The sequence below is a fragment of the Lissotriton vulgaris genome, chromosome 6 (assembly GCF_964263255.1).
Source record: "Lissotriton vulgaris chromosome 6, aLisVul1.2, whole genome shotgun sequence".
Classification (NCBI taxonomy): Eukaryota; Metazoa; Chordata; class Amphibia; order Caudata; family Salamandridae; genus Lissotriton; species Lissotriton vulgaris.
In genome coordinates, this window is record NC_141694.1 from 1156148810 (window position 1) to 1156169622 (window position 20813).

The following is a 20813-nucleotide window of genomic DNA, read 5'->3' on the forward strand; positions in this document are numbered from 1 at the left end:
CCTTCTTGTCACTCAGCGGGGACTCTGGGAGGTAGGAGAGTTAAGAAAAACACACATGTGGCCTGCACAAAATCATAGCCTTCCTCTGGTGCAGGCAGCTTTGGGACCCTCTCCAGTCAGCGTCCCCCCCAGGCTTTCCTCGACCTGATGGCATCTCTTGCTGAAGGGGTTATCTTGGCTGACCCCCAATCATTCAATGAGGAAGCGGCGGCAGCCAGACTCTTTGCACTTGCAGGCACAATGACACAGGTAATCTCTGTGGCTTGCCTCTTACCGCTAGGGGCGCCTGTGACAGTCAGCAAGGATCTCCACATTGAATGGAGTAGATGAACCTGGCTCCTTGGCTCCTTAGCTTCGCTGCTTACTCCGATTCAACAAGGATGCAGAGATCCTATGCACCAGACCCCCTTGGTTCATCCAGGATCTTCACTGAAGTCACCACAAGGCTTTTACAATTGTTTGGGCTGTGCCTAATGGTGAGGAGATAGTGGCGACTGGTCACTCGTATTCCCCGAGATGTAACTCAGCCCCTGCAGCCCCCTTCATGCGGGGGGCCCCAGGCTCCAGAGGGCCCCCAATGCACAGCACCCTGTCTGGAGAGCTCCTGATTGAGCCCAGAGGGGGACCCTCCATGTGCCATGCAGGGAGGCCCCCTCAAGATTTGTTACGCCAGTGCATATACCACTAACAGTATCGCTCACTCTGTGCTCAGCTGGGCAGTTATGGAACAGATCCCCCCACCTCCTGGGCCAGCCTCCTACCCCGGGTGGGTGTGCTGCAGCACACTGCAGCAGCCTGTGGCTCAGCCCCGGAGAGGCAGTCAGATTCGGCCTACAATCAGTCCATTGAGTCTAAAAGAATCAAAGCATGTGATGGATTCAATATATCACTGCCACGCAAACTCTGTTCATTTCACTATATTCCCTCCTACTTTCAATCGCTTTTGTACATTTCAACTCACATCTCCATTCACAACCAATCAATTCACTTTCTCATTCAATATTTTTCCTTTAAACATTTCATCATCATGGTCTGCCCTAAGAGTCTTTCATGGGCTAGCATTATCAAATCTTCCCCGATGTCATACTGAGGCACGAACCTGTCAACTGTAACCCTTACAGCAACTTCACACATAAACACTGCTGTGTCAAACCCTGTGGCATCATCAACATTCGCTACTACCTCTTCAGTCTCTAACTTGCCTCTATCTTCTGACACATCAGGCTTTCAACACAGTCTGCAACTTTATTCCTCCAACATGGAACATACACTACATAACAGCTACACTCTTTAAATTTTGCTGCTAACCATGTTAGTCTTGTAGAACACTACTTTCACCCAGTTTCAACACTCTCATAAGGGACTTATGATCCATTTGCAGCAGAATTCTTGCACCTGGTAGACACATGTGTTAGACTTGGCTTCTTCAGAGGGTGTACTCCCCAGACTTTTTCTTTTTGTCCTCCTGTTTTTGAAATAGTTTCTGTTGGTTTTAGGACTCTGGGCACTTTACCACTGCTATTCAGTGCTAAAACGCATAGGCTATCCACGAAAATTGTGTATGATTGGTTTTCAATGATTGGGATATTTGATTTACTAGTAAGTCCTTAGTACCGTGCACTGTGTGTCCCAGGGCTTGTAAATCATATGCTACTTGTAGGCTGACACCACTGGTTGTGCCACCCACACAAGTAGCCCTGCAGTGTCTGCGTGCAGTTTTAACTGCCATGTTGACTTGGCAAGTGCACCCACTTTCCAGGCCCTAACCTTCCTTTTCCATACTTATAAGGCACCCATAAGGCTGGCCCGAGGTACCCCAGTGGGCAGGGTTCAGTGTGGGGGAAAGGTAGGACATGTACTGGTGTTTATTACATGTCCTGATAGTGAAATACTGTGCAGTTTGTTTTTCACTATTGCAAAGCTATCTTTCCCATAGGCTAACATGGGAGTTGCTTTGTTACATCTTACAATCATAACTTTCCATTGGGACAAGATAAAGAAATGGAGTTTAGGCTTCCTGAAATTCAGAATTTAAATATACGTCTTTTAGTAAAGATGGTTTTTATATTATATGTTTGAAAATGCCATTTTTTGAAAGAGGGCATTTTCTTGCTTACCCGTTCTGTGTGCCTCTGCCTTTTGTGTATTGCCTGTCTGGGTTTAGAGTGACAGAAGCAGAGGACGTGCATTCACACTAGAAAGCCACAGGGGTTGAGGTGTGTCCTGTCTTCCCTGGATGTCTCATAGTCAGGCTGAATAGACCTGGCGGCATTAACAGCGGTGGGAGGAGTTGTTGCTTGCCCCTGAATAAACTGTGGCTGCCTCTCACAAAGCTGTCTCCCCCACCTGTGGTGAACCTGGCTTGAGCCAGGCCAAACTGATTTATATGTGCCAGAGAAAATTTGTTTGTACCAACTTCAAAGGAAAATATGGTATAAATATTGGAACCCTGACCCCAGAACTTTAGATTACTGCTGAACTCTTTTGGATCAAGGAACCTGACAAGAAGAAGAGCTGGAGATACTGTAAGGAGGAACAACCAATTTGCTGTGTTGGCCTGCAGTGGCTGCTTCTGTCTTGGGCAGAGAAAGGACTGGACTGAACCTTCTGCAACTTCTTTGTTTGAGGTTATCCAAGGGCTTGAGGTACAGCTTGCACCCTGTTCAAGATGTCTCAGGAACAGCAAAGACTTTAAGTTAATCTGCTACCGGCATTGAGAACTGCGTGTTTTGTGCTGCAACAGATGATAAGCAACCTGAGATTAATTTTATCTTTCACCTTACAGCAACACATACACAACCACAATCACACTCCTTCACAAAAACCAGCTCCGCTGTAATCAGGCATTGTAGCACACCCTGGAAGCATTCAGCTACCAGGATGGAACCCTATGATGAAGCATGTCGTATACTAGGTAGGTGAGGGAGGGTTTTTAATAAAACACATTTTTGTTCCCAAATCTATGATAATTTGGACAACATCCAAAGGAAAGGTTGTGGGAAAGGCAAAAAAGATATAGGAAGACTCATTCTATTGTTATAAATATGTCATGGATTGTATGCTGTGCTTAGTAAGATCATTAACATTTTTCATTTTAGTGGGAGGCAGCAGGATATTGTTATAAGTAAAGGTTAGATCATAAGGGTTAATATTTCAGATTTTTCAGGGTTTAAGAGGTCGACCTTTTTGAATCCACATTTTCTCCAGGATTAGGAAGGAGATTAGGTTGTGGTCTGACCAGTCACAGGTATTATGGATTGAAGTTGGATGGTGTTGTCCTTAGATACGATTGAATCAAGGGTGGAGCCTCTAATGTGTGTTGGGCCATTACAAAACTGAGTAAGGTTGAGGTCAGTGAGGAAGGCCTTGAAGGTGTTCAATATGGGGTCATTGGAGTCTGTTAAAAATGGGGTAGCCAATTCAACGGGGGTAGCATGGTGCAGAGCGGGCAGGCCAAACTCCTGAGGACATGTGTGAAGCATCCACGCAGTACGCACAGGCGACACACCAGGCACAGCACAAAAAGAGACACAACACCGGTTTGGATGAAAAAGAATAACTTTTGTATTATCCCAAATATGTAAAAGAAGGCACAGTAATCACAATGGGGCGCCAACTGGCGCCAGGGCAATGTATATCAGGGGGGATTAATTACAGAGAGAATGGAAAAAGAAGGAAAAAGATAAGTCCATGAGTTTCCAGGCTGTAGGGAAAAAAACGTAAAGCAACCTCGTATGGCATAGAACATCAGCAGGCATATAACAGCAGGCACTCCGCATAAAGATAAACATTAGGCATAACACACGGTATGACCTGCATTAGCGTCTCCTGCAAAAGGGAACAATAGGCGTATAACATTAACATCAGGCCTAGACAGGTATAATCATCTGAGCATTGGGCCTAATCGCTAGGCAGGGGAGCTCAATGTCACCAGACCACATTAATGACATCAGTGTAGGCACAACCAATCATGAGCAGGGGGCGCAACCTCTTGAGCAGGCTTTATCTCTTACATTAACATGTGTGCATCAGGGCTTAAACACCATGCATTCTGAAAGGGGCACCTCTTTCATGGACATAAACCCCTGGAGCATCCCCGTGGGCCTGCAGACAACAAACCTAGCCCGGGGGCGTAAAGCATCAAGGCATTTCCCTCATAGGCCCTTCCAAACATGTCAGGCATCCTGGGTAGTGAGGCCCTCAAGTTAACCAGGCTCACAACGATGGCGACTGCCCTCTGTCCAGCGGGGCAGTCATGTAGGAACAGTCCAGTCCTGGCCTGACACTGTCACCGGGGGATGGGCACCGACAGTATGCCCCGATACACACCCCAATACAGTCTGATTGAGCCCCCACTCACCAGGCTCCTAGCGATGTCTCCTCGTCTCCTGCAGGCTGGTGGCAGGCGCGCGGCTACCCTGTCTCCAGCTGGAAGCCCCACGGGCAGCAACGCCTTCCGGGCCGCTGGGACTTCACCGCAGAGGGGGCAGGCACCAACAACGTGCCTCGAGACCCCCTCTGCCCTCACCATACAGCCGCGGACACTGCTTCACAAGCGGAGGCCGGGTAGGCTCCTGCTCTCCGCGCGGCCGTCTCTCGCTGCTTCCCCAGGGCTGTGACTCTGCTCCTCGGATCTCTGTGGTCCACACCTTCGGCTTCCCCCGGGTTCCCTCCTGGGACCCGGAGCTTCTGTCAGCCTCTTCCTGCTGCCCAGCCGGGCAGCCAATCGATGCGTTGTTTCTGGGGGCGCGGCGTCATCCGCCAATCAGGGCTCGTCCTCCAATGGGCGCTTTGACAACAACCAATCGGTGTGTAGCGGGCTGGGGTCACGGCCGGTGACGTAGCCGGCGCCCCAGCCACGTGATGCCGCCCTTCCCAGCTTCACCGTCCTAGTGCGACGGCAACAATTTCCTGGAGCGCCCTCTTCCTGATTCAGCGCTGGGCCGCGGTGTTGTTTCCTGTCCACGGTGCTCAAGGGGAGGCGGGGTAGGCACCTGACCTCCTCCGACTGGACGGGGGACTTCCACTTCACCCGGGTCCGGCTCCAAGGGGCCCGGGACTTCGAGGCCTTCACGCGGGGCTCTCCTCTCCACCAGGGAGCCCCGCAGTTCACTTGCAGTGCCTCTCCAGAGATCCCCGGGCTGCAGCGGTAAGTTTAGGCGGCAATTCCGCGGGGTAGGCACCCGCTTCCTAATTATTCATGGCATGGGGCAGGCACCCGTGACAGGGGGGTATTAACAAGCAGCAATATGCGGGGTAGGCACGCACCAGCTTAAATGGCAAAAAGCATGCCAAAACGTGGGGTAGGCTCCCGCAGCGCTTTCCAGGCAGTCAGCTTTTTTTTGGGCCACACGGTGCTTCTGCAGCACATCGCTTTGTGGGACATGGTGGGCACAGAAGCAGCCTCTTGCAGCTGCGCAGCGCTTGAGAATGACAGCGCTTCGAGGTTAGACAGCCCCAGCAGCACGCCCCAGGGTAATGCTCCTCACCTCCTGGGGGGTCCAGTCCAAGGTGCTCCTTTCTTTCCAGGTGCTTTTAGATATAGCGCTCGTGTGGCGCAAGGTCCCTGCAGCCTCCAGGACCTAGGTTGACACTCCTTTCTCAGGGGCCAGGGAACAGAGCAGCAGGCACTACTGGGCCAGGTCAGCAGTTAGTGGGAACTCATCAAAACAGGGCGGTAGGCTTTCACCATCCTCCACTGTAGCATGGCCCTCCTCCTATCCAGCAGCCTGAACTCCTGCAGTGGGGCTTCCAATAGCCCTGGGGACAGCAGAGGGGTGTTAGTTGGGTGCAGGGTCCAGCACACAGGCCCAAGTGGCGGTATCCCCTGATAGCAGGTATCCTCACGTTCCTGTCCCTGCTTTGTCTCTGCACATGGTGGCACAGCCCCCTTATTTATATCCCCCTCACCCCACCTCCCAGGCAGTGCCAGAAGCTTCTGGAATCCTCTGGGGAAATGACTCAGGGGAGGAGTAGAGCACCCTGGGTGCCAGGCTTTCCCTCCAAAAGCTAGGGTGGCTAGGTACCAAACATCTAGACCGCTAACCTACTGCAGTCAGGTGGCACAGCGCACAGCCATGGCATCCATTTTAAATGCAGCATTTCACCAGGGTGCATTTCCACAATGGGGGGGGGGGGGTTAATAAGTGCACATACCATTGCAATACATTGTCTCATTAAACAGGGCATCTCGTACCACACATGACCTATACAACTTTCTACCATGGGGGAGACATCCTAACACAGGGGGGTGAAAAGCGAAACATTTTGGGGAAAAGGGGCCGAGTCCAACAGAGTCATTCCAGCATATGTTGAAATCCCAGAGGAAGATATGATAAGTATGATTATCAGAGGTAGAGGAGATAGTATCCTTTATTTGTTAAATGAAAAGTAGGTTGTTTCCTAGGGGAAGGGGGGTGGTAAATTGTGTAGAGTTTCAAAACTACCTGGTTATTGCTCCAAATTTTCTTTCAATACCTAGGAATTCACAAGAGAGGATTGCCCTAGTTTTTGATTGCTTCAGGGTGAGTGTGGAGTAGTAAATACATTTTTTTGTAAAAAGATTTGATTAAGTTTCATACATCAAATATCATGGTCAGTCGTCATTTGTCTGTTGAATTATTTGCAAACAGTACAGCAATCCACTGCCCTCCCCCCAAGTCATTACAGCATTTTTAAGAATGAAGGTACCTAGCATGTTCTACAGAGATTCCATCACATCTGATAAAATATGAAAAATATGTATAACTAAATATATGATATGAAGAGCTAGTGACAAGGGCACTCAGTGAGATGCCTGAGTTTCCATCAAGGAGCAGGAGGGGAGACGTAGAAATTTTACAGGTGCTGGGGACATCACTCAACGTCGTATTTTTGATCCTCATGAATTATTTATCAAAAAGTTCTAGGTTACGGTCAGATGATTGAATGAGAACATTTGCATTGTAGTTGTGGGAGATGGTAGCTTCGACCTTTAAGAGCTTTGAGGATGTTATGGGTATTTGAAGGCCAAGTGGTGTTTTCCTGGATGTGTAAATCGTGAGTGTTGAGGCAATGGCTCTACTCCATTGTCCTCTTTCATTGGTGAAGAAGAATAAATCAGTAACCACAATTCCTATATTGGGTCATAAGTAGGTATCAGAAAAGAGAGTTTCAGGGTTCTGTTTGAATAGTTTATGTTTGACGTTTTATGCTGCATTTTTAGTTAGGTTGGGGGTATTTAATCTTGAGTACATTGCAGCCTAACTGTGACAGCAAGCTAGTAGAAGGATTTAAGTTGTCTGACTCTCTATTGGCTACTGATCCAGCAATTTCTGTGTAAATAGTGGCCTAATGAGAAATGCAACTGGCTATAAACAAGTGACCAGTGGACATATTTAATCAACTGTCTCTTGGAGGATGATTAATGCACTGCAATTTGGGTAGCAGAGTTACTTCTTTTGTAGTCTGTAGTTTTCCTAGGTAGAAATATTTTGCTGTGGGAGGCGTTAGGAGGTTGGAACTTGTGTGATACACAGCACTGACAGTTAAAGAAGTGTATACATGGTGATGCAGTTTAGAAGAAAGAATGGAATTGGCAGGGAACCAATGCTGACTGCTCAAATTAAGACTGATGAACAACCCAACACTTTGAATTGAGGTGAGGTTCCAGTATGCAGGTATTCAAGCTACAAAAGTTGTGGAATTGTTTGAAAGACTGAACAAACTAGAGCCGATACAGTCAGCATTTGTGTAGGTAGACCAGCCAATACCATTGCAATATGGCTGCTCCTATAGGGCTCCAGTGTTGTAGCATTGTTGGTGAGACAGAAGTCCTTTTTAGGTTTCGAACCTGGCGAGGGGCACAGCCCCTCCCAGTTTGAAAACTTTTGTTTTCAGTAGGGACGTCGGCCCCGCCTCTGCCTCTCATTGGCTAGCTCCATAAATGGAGACTAGCCATTGGGAGACAGAGGCTGTCAATCGCGCTTTCCCTCGAAAACGCGATTCGGGGGCGTTTCTGGTGCTTTTTTAAAGCCCCGCCCCTTTGACCCGGGCCGCGCTGCGATTGGCTGCCGGCCCGGGACACCCCCGTGACGTCATTCCCGGGCCGCGCTGTGATTGGCTGCCGGCCCGGGACACCCCCGTGACGTCAGCCAATCACAGCGCGGCCCGGGACCTGACTTGTTTATGTTTAGAGCCACTTTAAAATAGTTTGACTGATTAAAAACGCCTTATCAGTTTATGCCATGTATTGACTGATTAAAAAGACACGTATAAAAAAAGTTTGTTTATCAGACATTTAATCAACATTTTCACATTCCCGTTTTTAATTGCGAAAAGAATCGTTTTGAGGTAAACACCCTTCTCATTGTTTTTTGCTTAGATGTAAAACTCCATGTAAAACACAAACTAAGCAAGTAATTAAATGTGGACGAAGGATTAGCCTTAGTGTGGAAAATATGTCGGCCATCTTTGAAATATCACACTTCCAGTGGATGACAGATCATATTACTTCAAATCCACAGAAGTCTACGTTGTCGACTGAAAATAAACGAGTGTTTTAAAAACAGATTGCGAATTATACTTTGTCACGATGAAAACACAATGTTAAAAGACTAAACTAGCTACAATTAAGATACATTTCAAAATAATATAAAACGGGGACACACAAAAAAACTTTAAACTACTAGTAGTATGTTTCCTAATTACCGAGTGCCCTTATTCAATTACCATTTAATTTATTGTTCTGTCGATGATTCTGTTGCAACGTAAAAAGGGTGTCACATTTGCTTTGCAAGTTGCAGTGTTCCTCCCGCACAGCTGACTATTGTAAGCTTAACATTGGCTATGTCTTCTTGCTGTTTTACCTCTTCCTCCTCCTCTTACCTCATTCTCCCTGTGGCTCCCAAGAGTCGCTCGCGTTGCATGGTGGGTAAGGAATCCCCAGGGCTGCCCCTTTTTGCTCGGTAGACAGTACGCATGCGCAAGAGGAAACTCCATGATTTTGTGGGCTGTGGATCCCAGGAAAAGGGAAAAAAAGAAAACAGCAGCCGGGGGTATAGTGATGATCTGCATTCTTCCTGGGATTCGTGCTGGACTCGTGTATCTCCTACAGAGGAATCAATCCCCCGCCTCCCTCCCCAGGGGCAGAAGCAGCCCTGGGACAGCCTTTACTGCCCTTTGTTTTTAAAGGCCAGAAGAGGAGGGGGGAGGAGAAGGAAGAAGAAGACCCCTGCAAGGCCCTTAACATCTCTCCCAGGGCGGCAGAGGTGAGTGCAAGTGTGCCACAAGCAGCCACTAACAGAGTTGTAAGGGATGCCACAAGTACGGGCAGCCATGGGGTACTGAGATCTAGGGTCCTGTAGCTCACCGTTCTTCACCATGTTTATGTCAACACCCATGCATTTGATTGACTGCACCACATGTATATATACTTGTCTTCACTTTCGACTAAGTGCGTGGATTTGGATGTTTCAGTTTGTGCATCCGATGTGTTTGTAATATAGCATCTGCAATTTGTGTGTCCCTGTCTCCATCCTGTACGTGCAACCTGCCTGTCTTTGTATTGGACTCCCATGTATATGTACCCTGGGTGTTACTGTCTTACATTGAATGTGTTAGTGGTCATCCTCCGTTTATATGATGTGAACACAGTGCACTCAGTATATGTGCCACGTGCGTGTGTCACTGACAGCGCCTTGCGTGTGTCATTATAACGGCTATGTGTACCACCAGTTCGCCAGTCACGGATTTTCCTTTAGACAGTAATTTTTTTCAGGTATGTTACCTTAGTTGGTTTATTGGAGTCAAACCAGTCATCTAGCCACAATGCACCAATCTGTTTAAATCGTCGTACTGAAAAACCGTTGCCAGGTGACATTGAGTCAGTCCTCTGTTCACCCAAATCTTGATACTTTGGTAGTATGTGCATGCAAACTGTGGCTCTCTGCACATATTGTTTATCCATGTATGTGTAATTGCTGTGCAGACTACGGATTTGCTATTCTCCAACTTGTGAGATTTGTTTTGTATTTCATTGTGTACACCCTGTATGTTACTGGTTAAACATATTGTTTTAGTGTATGCTCCCTTGTGTGTCATTGTCTTTATTCTCTGTGTGTTAATATTTGTACCCCGTGTATGTCACAATCACCACTCGACGTGTCACTGTCTGTTCCTTTTAAGTTTCTCTGGTCCCAGTCTGAACTGAGCGTGTGCATCTTTTGTGTTCTTGGTGTGTGTCAATCTTTGCATCCTTTGCGTGTCATTGTGTGCAGTCTGAGTGTTGTCCCTGTCTGCTTTCTGTTTCAGTATCTTCTTAATGAGTGCTTTTTTCAGTATTTTCTTATTGTGTTTTTTTTTGGTGCGTTTTCTGTTTGTTCCTGTCTGTGTTATGTTGTACTTTCTATGTGTCTGCTGTACTCTCTGGGTTCCTATCTCTTTAAACAGTCAACGTGTCAATTTGTTCATGCTCTGTATTTCTGCTGTGCACCTTGAGTGTTTTTGTCTATTTGTAGTATATGTTTTTATTGATTTATTAATGAAGAACCTCTACTGGAAACACTGTGCTCCTTAACACGATGGTACATTAGATATCTATCACCTGAAATTGTTGGTAAATAGGCGGCGAAAGTGATAATACATTGAAAATACAGTACGTTTAATAGTACTCTGCACTCATTTCATTTATTAATTTTGCAGTGTTACTCTCAGTTTCACTGTCTGGACATTGTGTACGTAAGAATACACACACTCTTTGGGTGTAATTCGTCTGTGGACACTGTCTCCTTCTGTCTGTGTAATAACAGTTGTTATGTTGCTTGTATTCTTATAGCGTGTGTGCTGCCATTGGTATGGCCTCACAGCTCTAACAGCCTGCTTCTTTAAAAACCTGGTTTTGAGGGTTTCGTTACAGATCAAAGTCTAATTTGGTTTATGAGGTGTCATATAGCATATTTGTAGTTTTGTTATTGTTTACATTTGGGGCGTGCTGCTCATTGCTAATTAGAAGATTTGATGGATGTGGACAGAGTGCTTTCCAAAAAGCTTGGTGGTACCTAAATATTAGCTTGCATACTGTACGGCATGGTGTTATGCGAGTGTGCGCTAACTGGAGTCAGCAGGTCACAAGCAGTGATATCCATTACCTACCCTGACTGTGTACAGTGCATGATTGGTTTTCTGTTTAACATACTCTTTAGTTGGTTGGTGTTTCTTGTATTGGTGTGGTTGCATGATTTTGTGAGCCTGAAAATAACTAACAATATTTCATATTTATGCTGTGCTGGATGTGTGTGTTTTGTCTAATAATGAGTTGCATTGGATGGTTATTCTTATTCTTTTCCAAAGGCGAAACCGTTGCATTGTAAATGCTTGTTTCTTTTTGTGTACTACCATAAGACAAGTTTATAATTAGTTATAGACAAGGTTACAGTATAGATAACAAATGCACTTGGAAGACTAAGCACTCTTCATTTATTGATGCAGCCAGAGTACAATATTTCCTTACCTACAGACACTGAATGCTCAGAATTTTTTTTAGGATACTAAGTGATAGGACTTATTTTTTTGTTACTCTCACAGTAGTTTAGAAAAGTAATTGTGATATATCTGTGTCTCAATGGAGCCTCACAATTTTCACTCTGCTTTTGAGACAGTTTTTTTCTGTCCACTATCACCTGGTTTAGCACACCTTTTGTGATAAAGCCCTGAAAAGAGTGGGAGAGAGGGCAACTCAAATTATTAATAAACAACACTTAGTCATATGTAGTGAATCTGTATTCCTGGAGGAAAAAAAAGGTAAGATGGTTATGACTTTAAATGTGTTTCCAAAAGTATTTTTATTTTTCAATGTGGAATCAATTCAGCTATCAGCATAGGAAAAGTCATCATTATTCTGTTCCAAATTTAGCAAAATAAGGTAGCATGTTTTAACATAATTTCCTATGTAAAAAATACATTATTAAGCATGTTATTCAACCTTTGTATTCCTTAGAAAAACATTATTTATACATTTACAGACAGTTTTTCATTACAAACAAGCATAATGGTAGCACACAGATGGACTGGTGGACCATCCTTCATATGTAAGTACATCTTTGGCGACGTGGATCCACATTGTACGTGGCACTGAATGTCTCTTGCACTTTTGCACTTTCCTTGTGAAAAAATGACACAGGTACACCTTAGGAAGAATTAATTGCATCTATGTTATTATCTATGAATCTATACGTTACCCTCAGGCCTTTCAAGTCAATGCCTACCCTGGCATCTAAGCAGAACATCGACAGATGGATTTCTTCTGCCAGTGACCCCTCCCTGATGTTTCTGCACCACAGGGCAATTACACAGCAACCCTGCCTGCAACCAATAGATAGCTATGCATCTTTTATCTAAAGGAGGGCCCTATCCAGCCTTTTGGTATGTTTTCTCTATAAACACAAGTAAAGTGCCAGCACACATTATTTATATCCAGCTGTACGATGTGCTCAACTGTTCTTTGTAGTTATGTAACCATATCCCCCAGAAAACCTTCACTACGCTACATGTCCATATCATTTGGCTCCAGTTTTCAGACTATGATCAACATTTTGGACAATCCCTCAAGACCATGTGATATTTTATTGTCTATGTAAAACAACAGGGATGGGATATGTTCTCTGAATATATTTGAAATCTGTGAGTCGTAATTAGGCATTGCTTGACTTTTTTGTGTACACCAGGAACCACTCTTCATCTGTCAGCTGTGCCCTACAATCTTTTTAATACTTAGGTGTGATCGTCCATTCACGCTTTGGGCGGTCCCTACATAATACGCTGTATAGGGGGGACTCTGAGCTCCCGTCTTGGTATAGAGATACGAGTTCCATCAGTTTATTAGATTCCGTGTTTTCCCTTGGAACCGCTACAAGGTACTGTGAGTTGTTTACAAAGCAGTTGTATATGAACATTCAAATATATCCGGGGTCAGAGAGGAAAAGATTTTGTAAAGGGAATTAGATTTGAGGAGGCATGTGAGACTGATATTTATCACTGATCTACAAAGTAGCATTTGTATATTTATGCCATCAATGAGGTGTTCTTTTAAGCACGATCACATGCTTAATTCTTCAATGCATGGACACAGCACTCTCTCGATCATGTGTAAACCTATATGAAAAAGTACAGAATCAGAGAGTCTTCTGGTTTTAAATTCGGAGGTGTGGTTAATAATTCAGGAGCATTATTCAAATGTTGGAAACTGCAACATGCCTAACTTCTAATCCCAGCAGAACATCACAAGATAGTGGCTGGATATTTAATAAACGCCAACTCAACTATGCAAATGCCACCTATCAGGATATTTTAACTCGCCAACTGAAGATCACAATGTAAAGTTGTGCCTCGTTTTTGGCTGAAATAAAGGAGATTAAGTGGCAATTTCAATGACATCTCTGCATTGACTTTCACTATATATGGAATTTAAGATCTTCATTTTAGCTTACAATTGTTTCAATGTTGACTCAGATAAAAGAGAAAATCACACTGCATATAGCATCATGTATATTATAGTTAGCTGACCATAACATGCTGTTAGGCTCAAAATTATAGTACGTTAGTCTGGGGAGTTATTTATTTTCAATGCAACCCATATCATGCTTACTGGAGTCCTCGGAACATTTAAAACTTTGAAGGACCCCGAAAACATTTCTTTACTTGCTCTCTGCTTGCTGCACTTTGGTTAATTGTTACTAGTCTGTTTGCTAGTCACTGTGCTAAGAGATAGGGTTTGGCTTGTCAACCCACTAAATCTATTTTATTAAAATTAGTCCCAAAATGGCGCAGAGAATGACAAGGACAAGCAATATCGATTGTGGAAAAATCGAAGCAAAAAAGAACTCTTTTAGTGCATTATATATTACAATTATATATATTCTCAAATTGATTGTTTCAATTGTTCATTCGTTGAGATGGAAGCTAATGGTAGAACCCTGCTTTCATGAGACCTGTGTATAATGTCATCCGTCATGGAGCTGGAAGAGTCTCAAAAATTGTTTTAAGCTCTATTGACTGTACAGGCGGCGTGTTGTTTTCCCCCTCAGTTCTCTGAAAGAAAGAAAAACAGTTGAGTTCTCTTTCAACATTGCTTTCTAAAACCTTGCATTTAATTATTTGCCAATAATATTAAGTATGCATGTTTTAAGTACTTCATCTGTTTTGACTATTATGTTTACTAATGTTCCTACTCCTTCTCTGGAATTGTGTTCATGTACAGCATGCAACAAGGACAAAAGGAACATGGAAGAATATTTTTAAAAGAATCAAGCTTCAGGACCCAGTGACATGCCCAAAGAAGGCGAGGCAATTAAACCTGAAAACCTGACAAGAGACAGACGGATGTCATTTCCTGGGGGCAAGATGGGTTTTCAGCAACCATCTACACTCAAACCTTGTTTTTACCAAGAACGTTTGATGGTGTGCACACTTATGGAAGAGCCAAAAGAGGACCGGTGGCAGAGGGATTTTGGGCACCAGGCACGGGCTGGCCATAGCGGGCACCGGGCAATCCCCCGGTGCGCCGCAAGGGTGGGGGCCGATTTTGTTACAGAGCCGTTTTTGCATAGCTGCAAAATCGGCCCTGCAACAAAATCGGCCCTAGAGAAAGCGCTCGGCGGCACCTCCAAACCCCCCCCCCCTCCCTAGTAAGGAGGGGGGGGGCGTCCGAACACTTTGCAAGGGCCATTTGCGGTTCTCAGTCCGGCCCTGTTGGGCACTCTAGTCAAAGCAAACCTTTTGCTGCAGTTTAACCCCCTTTCCTGGCAAAGGGACTATAAATGGTACTTCTAGGAGTAATTTGTTGCAACCCTGCTGCTGGCACGGCAAAACACCCACCAATCATTGCCATGTGATAAAACCATCCATGGTCAATGTCGGACTGGGACAGTAAATAGTCCTGGGTTCCGAAATATAAGTGTCCCCCTTTAGCAAATCACACAGGTTAAGAAAGTGGCCCATATTTGCCTATTGGGGCAGTTTTGAACTTGTAGAGGCATGCTGAATAGGAGTTTTGTAAAGTATGTGACACTACATAAATTTGTGCTTGCTGCAGGTAATGTTTGTGGCAATATCAGTGAAATAATCAGTAAAATCAGTGCCACTAGACCAAAAAGCAGGCCCACAAACAACCAAAACAACGGCCTACATGCTGACCTCTCTGGCCAGCCCTTCTGGGCCTGCCTGGTTGACCTGTAGGCCAGTCCGACCGGCCCGTGGTCTTAAGTCTAAATAAGGATGCCATGAGGTAAGATGGTGTATATTTGTTTTCACTCCTGGAAGTAAATATAAAGCTAAAAAATAACTCATGCTCTCTTTGAAACAGGCCTATCACAAAGACACAGCTCCACACAAAGTTAGTTAACTGTTCCAAGTAGATCCCGAAGTTTCGGGTACTGGGGGGATGATCTGGTGCAGCCAGGCAGCTGATCAACCCTTTCTTTGGGGCTCATAAGCATTAAGAGAGGAAAAATATATAGGGGATTATTAAATTGTATTGTATTGATCGGGAATAATGTCACCCAGCCCTCTTCCACATTGTAGGGTTTGGTGAGGGCGCTAGGCCCTCATCCTGTAGATATGTAAATGAGACACGGACACAGTGACTAGGGATAGGTAATGGGCCATGAGCACGTGCGCTCAGCCCCTTTTATTAGCCAGTGTCATCTGACCTATGACGCCTGGTTGTGGGTGTTAGGTGTATCGTTACAACAGAACAGAGACACTAGAACGTGTCTCACATTATTACATCCCTCCCAACCTTAGTTAAGAAAATGACCCTAACTAAAGTCCAACCTGTGGGAAGGAAAATAGAGTTCACACAAAACCCATAACTCAAATCACGACGACTCCCACGTAGTCTTCTTTACTGCCGGTCACTTCAATTGCTGGCAATGGTGTCTTTTTCTTGCCTTGGCAGACTTGCAGCTTGTGGGTGGACTGTACAGTCTCTCTCGCTCTGTTTTGCTTCCTATGAACGCGTAGAGGTATAAATAGCAGGTCTAGAGTGTGTTACTTTCCGCAGGACCGTCCTGGTCAATGTACTTGGTTCAAACTGGTGTCGGTTCCTGACGGGATCTTCGGCTGCAGGTTATCCCTCTCACAGATACCCCTCTCTCGTGGGTGTCCCCTCTCACTGGACGACCCGGAGGCCCTTCTGCCAGGCTTCCACTGGACCGGTGGGCATGCCGCCTTGCCTCTTCAAACATGTTGAAGGACGTCGCTACGGGTCCTCTTCTCCGTGTCCCAGTTCCACCTGAAAGGGTGTTGTTGGCACTGGTGCAGTTGTGTGCGACCTTCGGTCTTCCAGCATCTTCAGCATGAGCTTCAACAGTCCGTCTCTCGTTGTGGGACCCACTGCCACCGGTGTCCCTGAGGCCTCTGCCCCTGGATTTCCGCGGCCCTTATGTCCGTTCCATCCCAGAGGTGGGTGTTGCCAACAGACCAGCCTGCTCGCTTCTGTCCTTCCTGGATGACTGTCGGGTTCGCACGTGGATGCTCGCTTCCAGTGATGTTACGTGTGTCCCGGTCGTGCGTGTGGACTGTTGTGCACCTCTCACGTTCTCCTCGGGGTTTCCCCTTTTGTGTGTCGTAGTGTCTTGGTCCACACTCCTCTTTTCTCTCTTCTATCCTCTTGTCTTCCCGTTGTCGTGCTGCTTAGACTTCTTCTCCTCTTTTCTCTTTTCTCTTTGGTGGTGGCAGACATGCCAATCAGACCTCTTCTCCTTCCTTCTTCTTTGGTGGCATCGTGCCAGTCAGACCTCCTCTCCTTTTCGCAACACGGTCTGGTCACCTTGCTGTATTCTTCTTCCTGGCCAGACTTCTCCAGGCAGCGTGCACTCTGCCTGCTTCCATCCGGTCTTGTCCTGGTTCACGGACACTGTCTCTTCTCATCTGTGACTGGACCGGGCGTTGCGATCTTCTCTCTCTCTTTAGACGTTACATGTTGAATTGTGGTTGTTGAAGTTCGGTAGTCGCCGATCGTGGACTGTGTCTTGATGTTCGAACTTCTTGGACCTTTTGCCGGTCCACTCTGCCGAGGCTGGCAGGCTATCTTCGGTCCTCGTGTGGGATACATGCTGTGTTGCGGTTTGTTGACCCTTGCTTCGGTCACCTCCTTGCGCAACCCCCGGTGGATCGGCTTTTGGTGCGGCCATCCGGCTGGCCGGCTTCTTGGGTGTGTCACGTCGTGTGACCATCCGGTTCTTCTTGCGACCGCGTGAGGGGTCGGCTTTTGGTGTGGCCTCCTGGCTGGCCGGCTTCTTGGGTGCGTCACGTGTGTGACCGTCCGGGTTCTTCGTGCGACCGTCTGAGGGGTCGGCTTTTTGGGGTGACCATCGGGGTGGTCTTCTGCGTGAGTCCTCACGCTTTGCTGTCTTCTGTTTGATCGCTGTTTGCTCAGTTCTGGTGCTGTAGCGTTGATGCGCTTTTGTCCGCGCTCTTCTTGTGCTTCTTTGGGTGCGGAGGGTTACGTTACCACTCCGAGCTTCTTAGCGTTCAGGTTGCTCCCGTTACCTCACGGGGTGTGCTTGCTTTTCTCCTGGGACCTTGGAGCAGTGCCGGCGGTCGTTGCGCTTCCTCCCTGTGTTGCACTTGCTTTGGGGGGAGTCTTGGGACCTCTGTCTCTTTCCGTGGTGGTGGTGCTGCAGTTTCTTCCCTGTGTTGCAACGACAACCTGTGGCCATCAGGTGCCGCTCCGCTGGCAGTTGGTCTCTGCTTGTCCCCTGTGCATCAGGTGGTCTGCGCCTCTGTTCTGTCTCCTGCTCCTGGTCACTGCTCGTGAGCGTCAGTCCTTGCGCTCTCCTTCGTGCGTGGAGTTACTTCACTCCATGCGCCGTCCTGCGCACTCACTTGTGGGTGGCTTGGCATCTTTCTCATGGTGTGGCGTCTGCGAGCCCGTCCTGCGCAGCCGTGTGCTGCCCTTTCCCTTGGCGTGGCAGCTGTCTCTTGTATTGCTGCTGGCTTTTCCTGGGCTTGTGCAATGCTTGTTTGTCCTGTTGGCTGCAGTGTTGCCTACTGGGCACTGGGTGGCAGTGTAGGGTAGTCTGTGGAACCTTCCTTTAGGGACGTTACTCTCTGTGCTGCTCCCTGTGCTCCAGGCCTCTTGGGTGCCTCTGGGACTTCTCCTGCGCTGTGGATGGGGTTCCTGTTTACAGTGTTTGCTGCTCTGGACGCCTGCAGGGGCCACACACTGGGACCCACACGAGCATGCAGGCATCACCTGAGGGCTTCTCTTCCGATCCGGTGAGGCAGCCACACGTGTTTGTCCTGCCCCGCAGCAGCCTCATAGCACCTGTGCTGCGCGGGGGATCATTGCAGCTGAGCTGCGGGTGACAGGCAGTCTTAGTGTTTTGTGGGGGCCTGGGGGGTGTTTGTAAGGAATACTTGGGCGGCGCTGGCCGCGTGCAGTCGTGTTCCTACTCCTCTTTGCCCCTCGCAGCAGGCCCTTCCGGTTCGCGGGCTGCGCGTGGGGGGGGGGGGGTGTCACTGATCGGTCACAGGCTGGTACTTCTCACTGCCCCTTGGCTCACGCAGTTTCTTGTTGCTCTCCCCGCCCGCAGCAGCCTCTCAAAACTCACGCGCTGCACGGGTGGGGGAGGGTCACTGCCAATGCTGCTGCCAGAACTTTCTTTGGCATGTTAGGCATGCTGGCACCCCTTGAAGCCGGCCCTCACGCTTTCCGGGCCATGCAGGAGTTTGCCGGTGCCGTTTCGCTCTATGCTCCCGCCCGCAGCAGCCCTCCACATGCTGCAGGCACTTCCGCTTTACTTTTCCAGGGCCCGGCAGCTCCCCACACACTGCGGGCTCATTCCCCCACCGCCACAGCAGCTTCAGTTACACGCTGCGCGGCGGGGTCGCTGCTGGCAGGCCGCGGGTGGGCTCCGCTGGTCCTGCTGTACAGTATGTTTATTTCGGGGCGCTCTGGCCATGCGGGTGGGCTCCGCTTAGTTCAGTCATGGGGGGGGGGGGTCGCTGCAGGCACACGCGGGCCCCCAGGCACTTCCCGGCTCACCTTAGGCCCACGGGCCTCTTCAATAGCTATGTCTGTGGCGGGTGGGCTCCGCTGGCTTTCCTCGGGTCCGGCCACCGGTGCGGCTGGCGCAGGTGGGCACTGCCCGGTCTGCTTCTCCAGCGCTGGGGCTCACTTTCGGCCGGCCGGCCTGTTCTACCACGCAGGTGGGCTCTGCGGTGGTCGCCTCTCAGCGCAGCTGGGGTCAGTCGCGGCCCACTCGGGTGGGCTCCGGCCGGTCCGCTTATTCCGGTGAGGCACCTGGTTGTGACCACACCCACGTGGGCTCCACGTGGGTCGCACTTCCTCGGCAGGCACGGCGCATGAGGTGCGGGGTCAGCTCCCGGTCACCTCGACATCAGCGCATGGGCCCGGGGCACAGTACACGCCCCGTGGTTCGCTCGGCAGGCTGGTGCCTTGAAGATATATATATTGTCAAGGTACATATATGTGGAGTTATATATAGTAAAACGTTCCTTACCTATAGAAATTTACCTTCATAATATTTTTGTCTTCACAATTCTTGATACAATATTTTATCCAACAATATTTTGGTTTCAGATATTATGTCTAACCAGCACTTAAAATGTTTGCCGCAATATTCATATGCACTGGGTCTCATACATTCTGCAAATCTCCACATTCGGAAATATCTTTCAATAATTTTGCAGGTTTATCAGTCCTTTCGTGCTGGAAATGGTATAGCAAGTTTTGGCATCCCCAATCGTCACAGTCACATAAAAGATGTTGCTTTCACTCAGTACTTTAAATTTGAGCACAACCTGAAGGAAAGCTGTTGTATTTATGTTGAGAAATCGCAGCAATAAAAGATTCAATGGCCATCTTTTTTGTCTTAAGATGCCGGTCTCATTTCAGTGTTTGCAATGTATCGTTGAATGTATGTCTATCAACTTCAAAGAATACCTGTTTTGGACTGGAAAGACCATACACAGCTTCGCAAAGTAAGATGTTACAGAAGAAGCACATATAGGGCTTTGTGTTCCATTTTTTAATTTCATAAACAAACTTCCAAATTTGGAATTTCAATAGGCGTTTATAGGCAATCAAAGAAAGATGTATCCACAGGAATCAGAGCTGTGAACGTCTCTGAAATCCTGAAAACGTTAAGGTCATTCTCTGTAAATCATTCTCCAGACCTGGTCTTCGTATTGAAAGCACTAATAGGCAAACCATAAGCCTTTATTGAAGGCATCTGTTGATATTTGACAGCCACAGCTTCAACAAAGCCAATTTGTAAACTTTTCTACCACCGAAAATATCTACTATTTGATCTAAGACAGCAGTGACTGAAGCTTTAAAAAATGCACCTCTGTAGTTTTATGATATATCTAGATATGTTGCTGCAACCAAACCTGACCTTGTCATATTGTTTGATGGACACCTGCCACTGTGCATTGCTGACTTACCCCTTCTGTGCGTGAGACGGCCGGGAGCTGTCCTGTGCACCAGTGCTCATGTGCGTCGGATGGCTCCCGGCCATCCGTGCACATGGCTCTAGAAATCCCTTTGGTGCCCGCACCAGAGTGATTTTTTTGAGCCCTAAACAGCCTCAGGAGCTGAGGAAGGGCTTTCCCAACTCCTGAGGCTGCTCTGCTAGTTTCAGGGAAATGACGTCAGCACGGACTTCGCGGTGAGGTCATTTAGCTTAAACACGGCTCATTTCAGTTTCTCTTTTTACGTGCTCAGGGGACTAGCTCAGTCCCCAAGCAGGTAGAAAGACAGGAGGGGCATCATTGTAAAGGGGGAATCCCCCCTTATTAACGGTACCCCT

General features: G+C 47.3%; 1 protein-coding gene across 1 annotated transcript in view; it reads right to left on the reverse strand.

Moving 5' to 3' along the window:
* Positions 1-13983: 13983 nt before the first annotated feature.
* LOC147708561 (chitin synthase chs-2-like) overlaps positions 13984-20813 on the reverse strand; it is a 709679-nt gene continuing 702849 nt past the window's right edge. The window contains exon 19 of the mRNA XM_086925750.1: positions 13984-14064. Coding sequence (XP_086781876.1) covers positions 13984-14064 — 81 coding nt within the window. The remainder of the gene's footprint in view (positions 14065-20813) is intronic.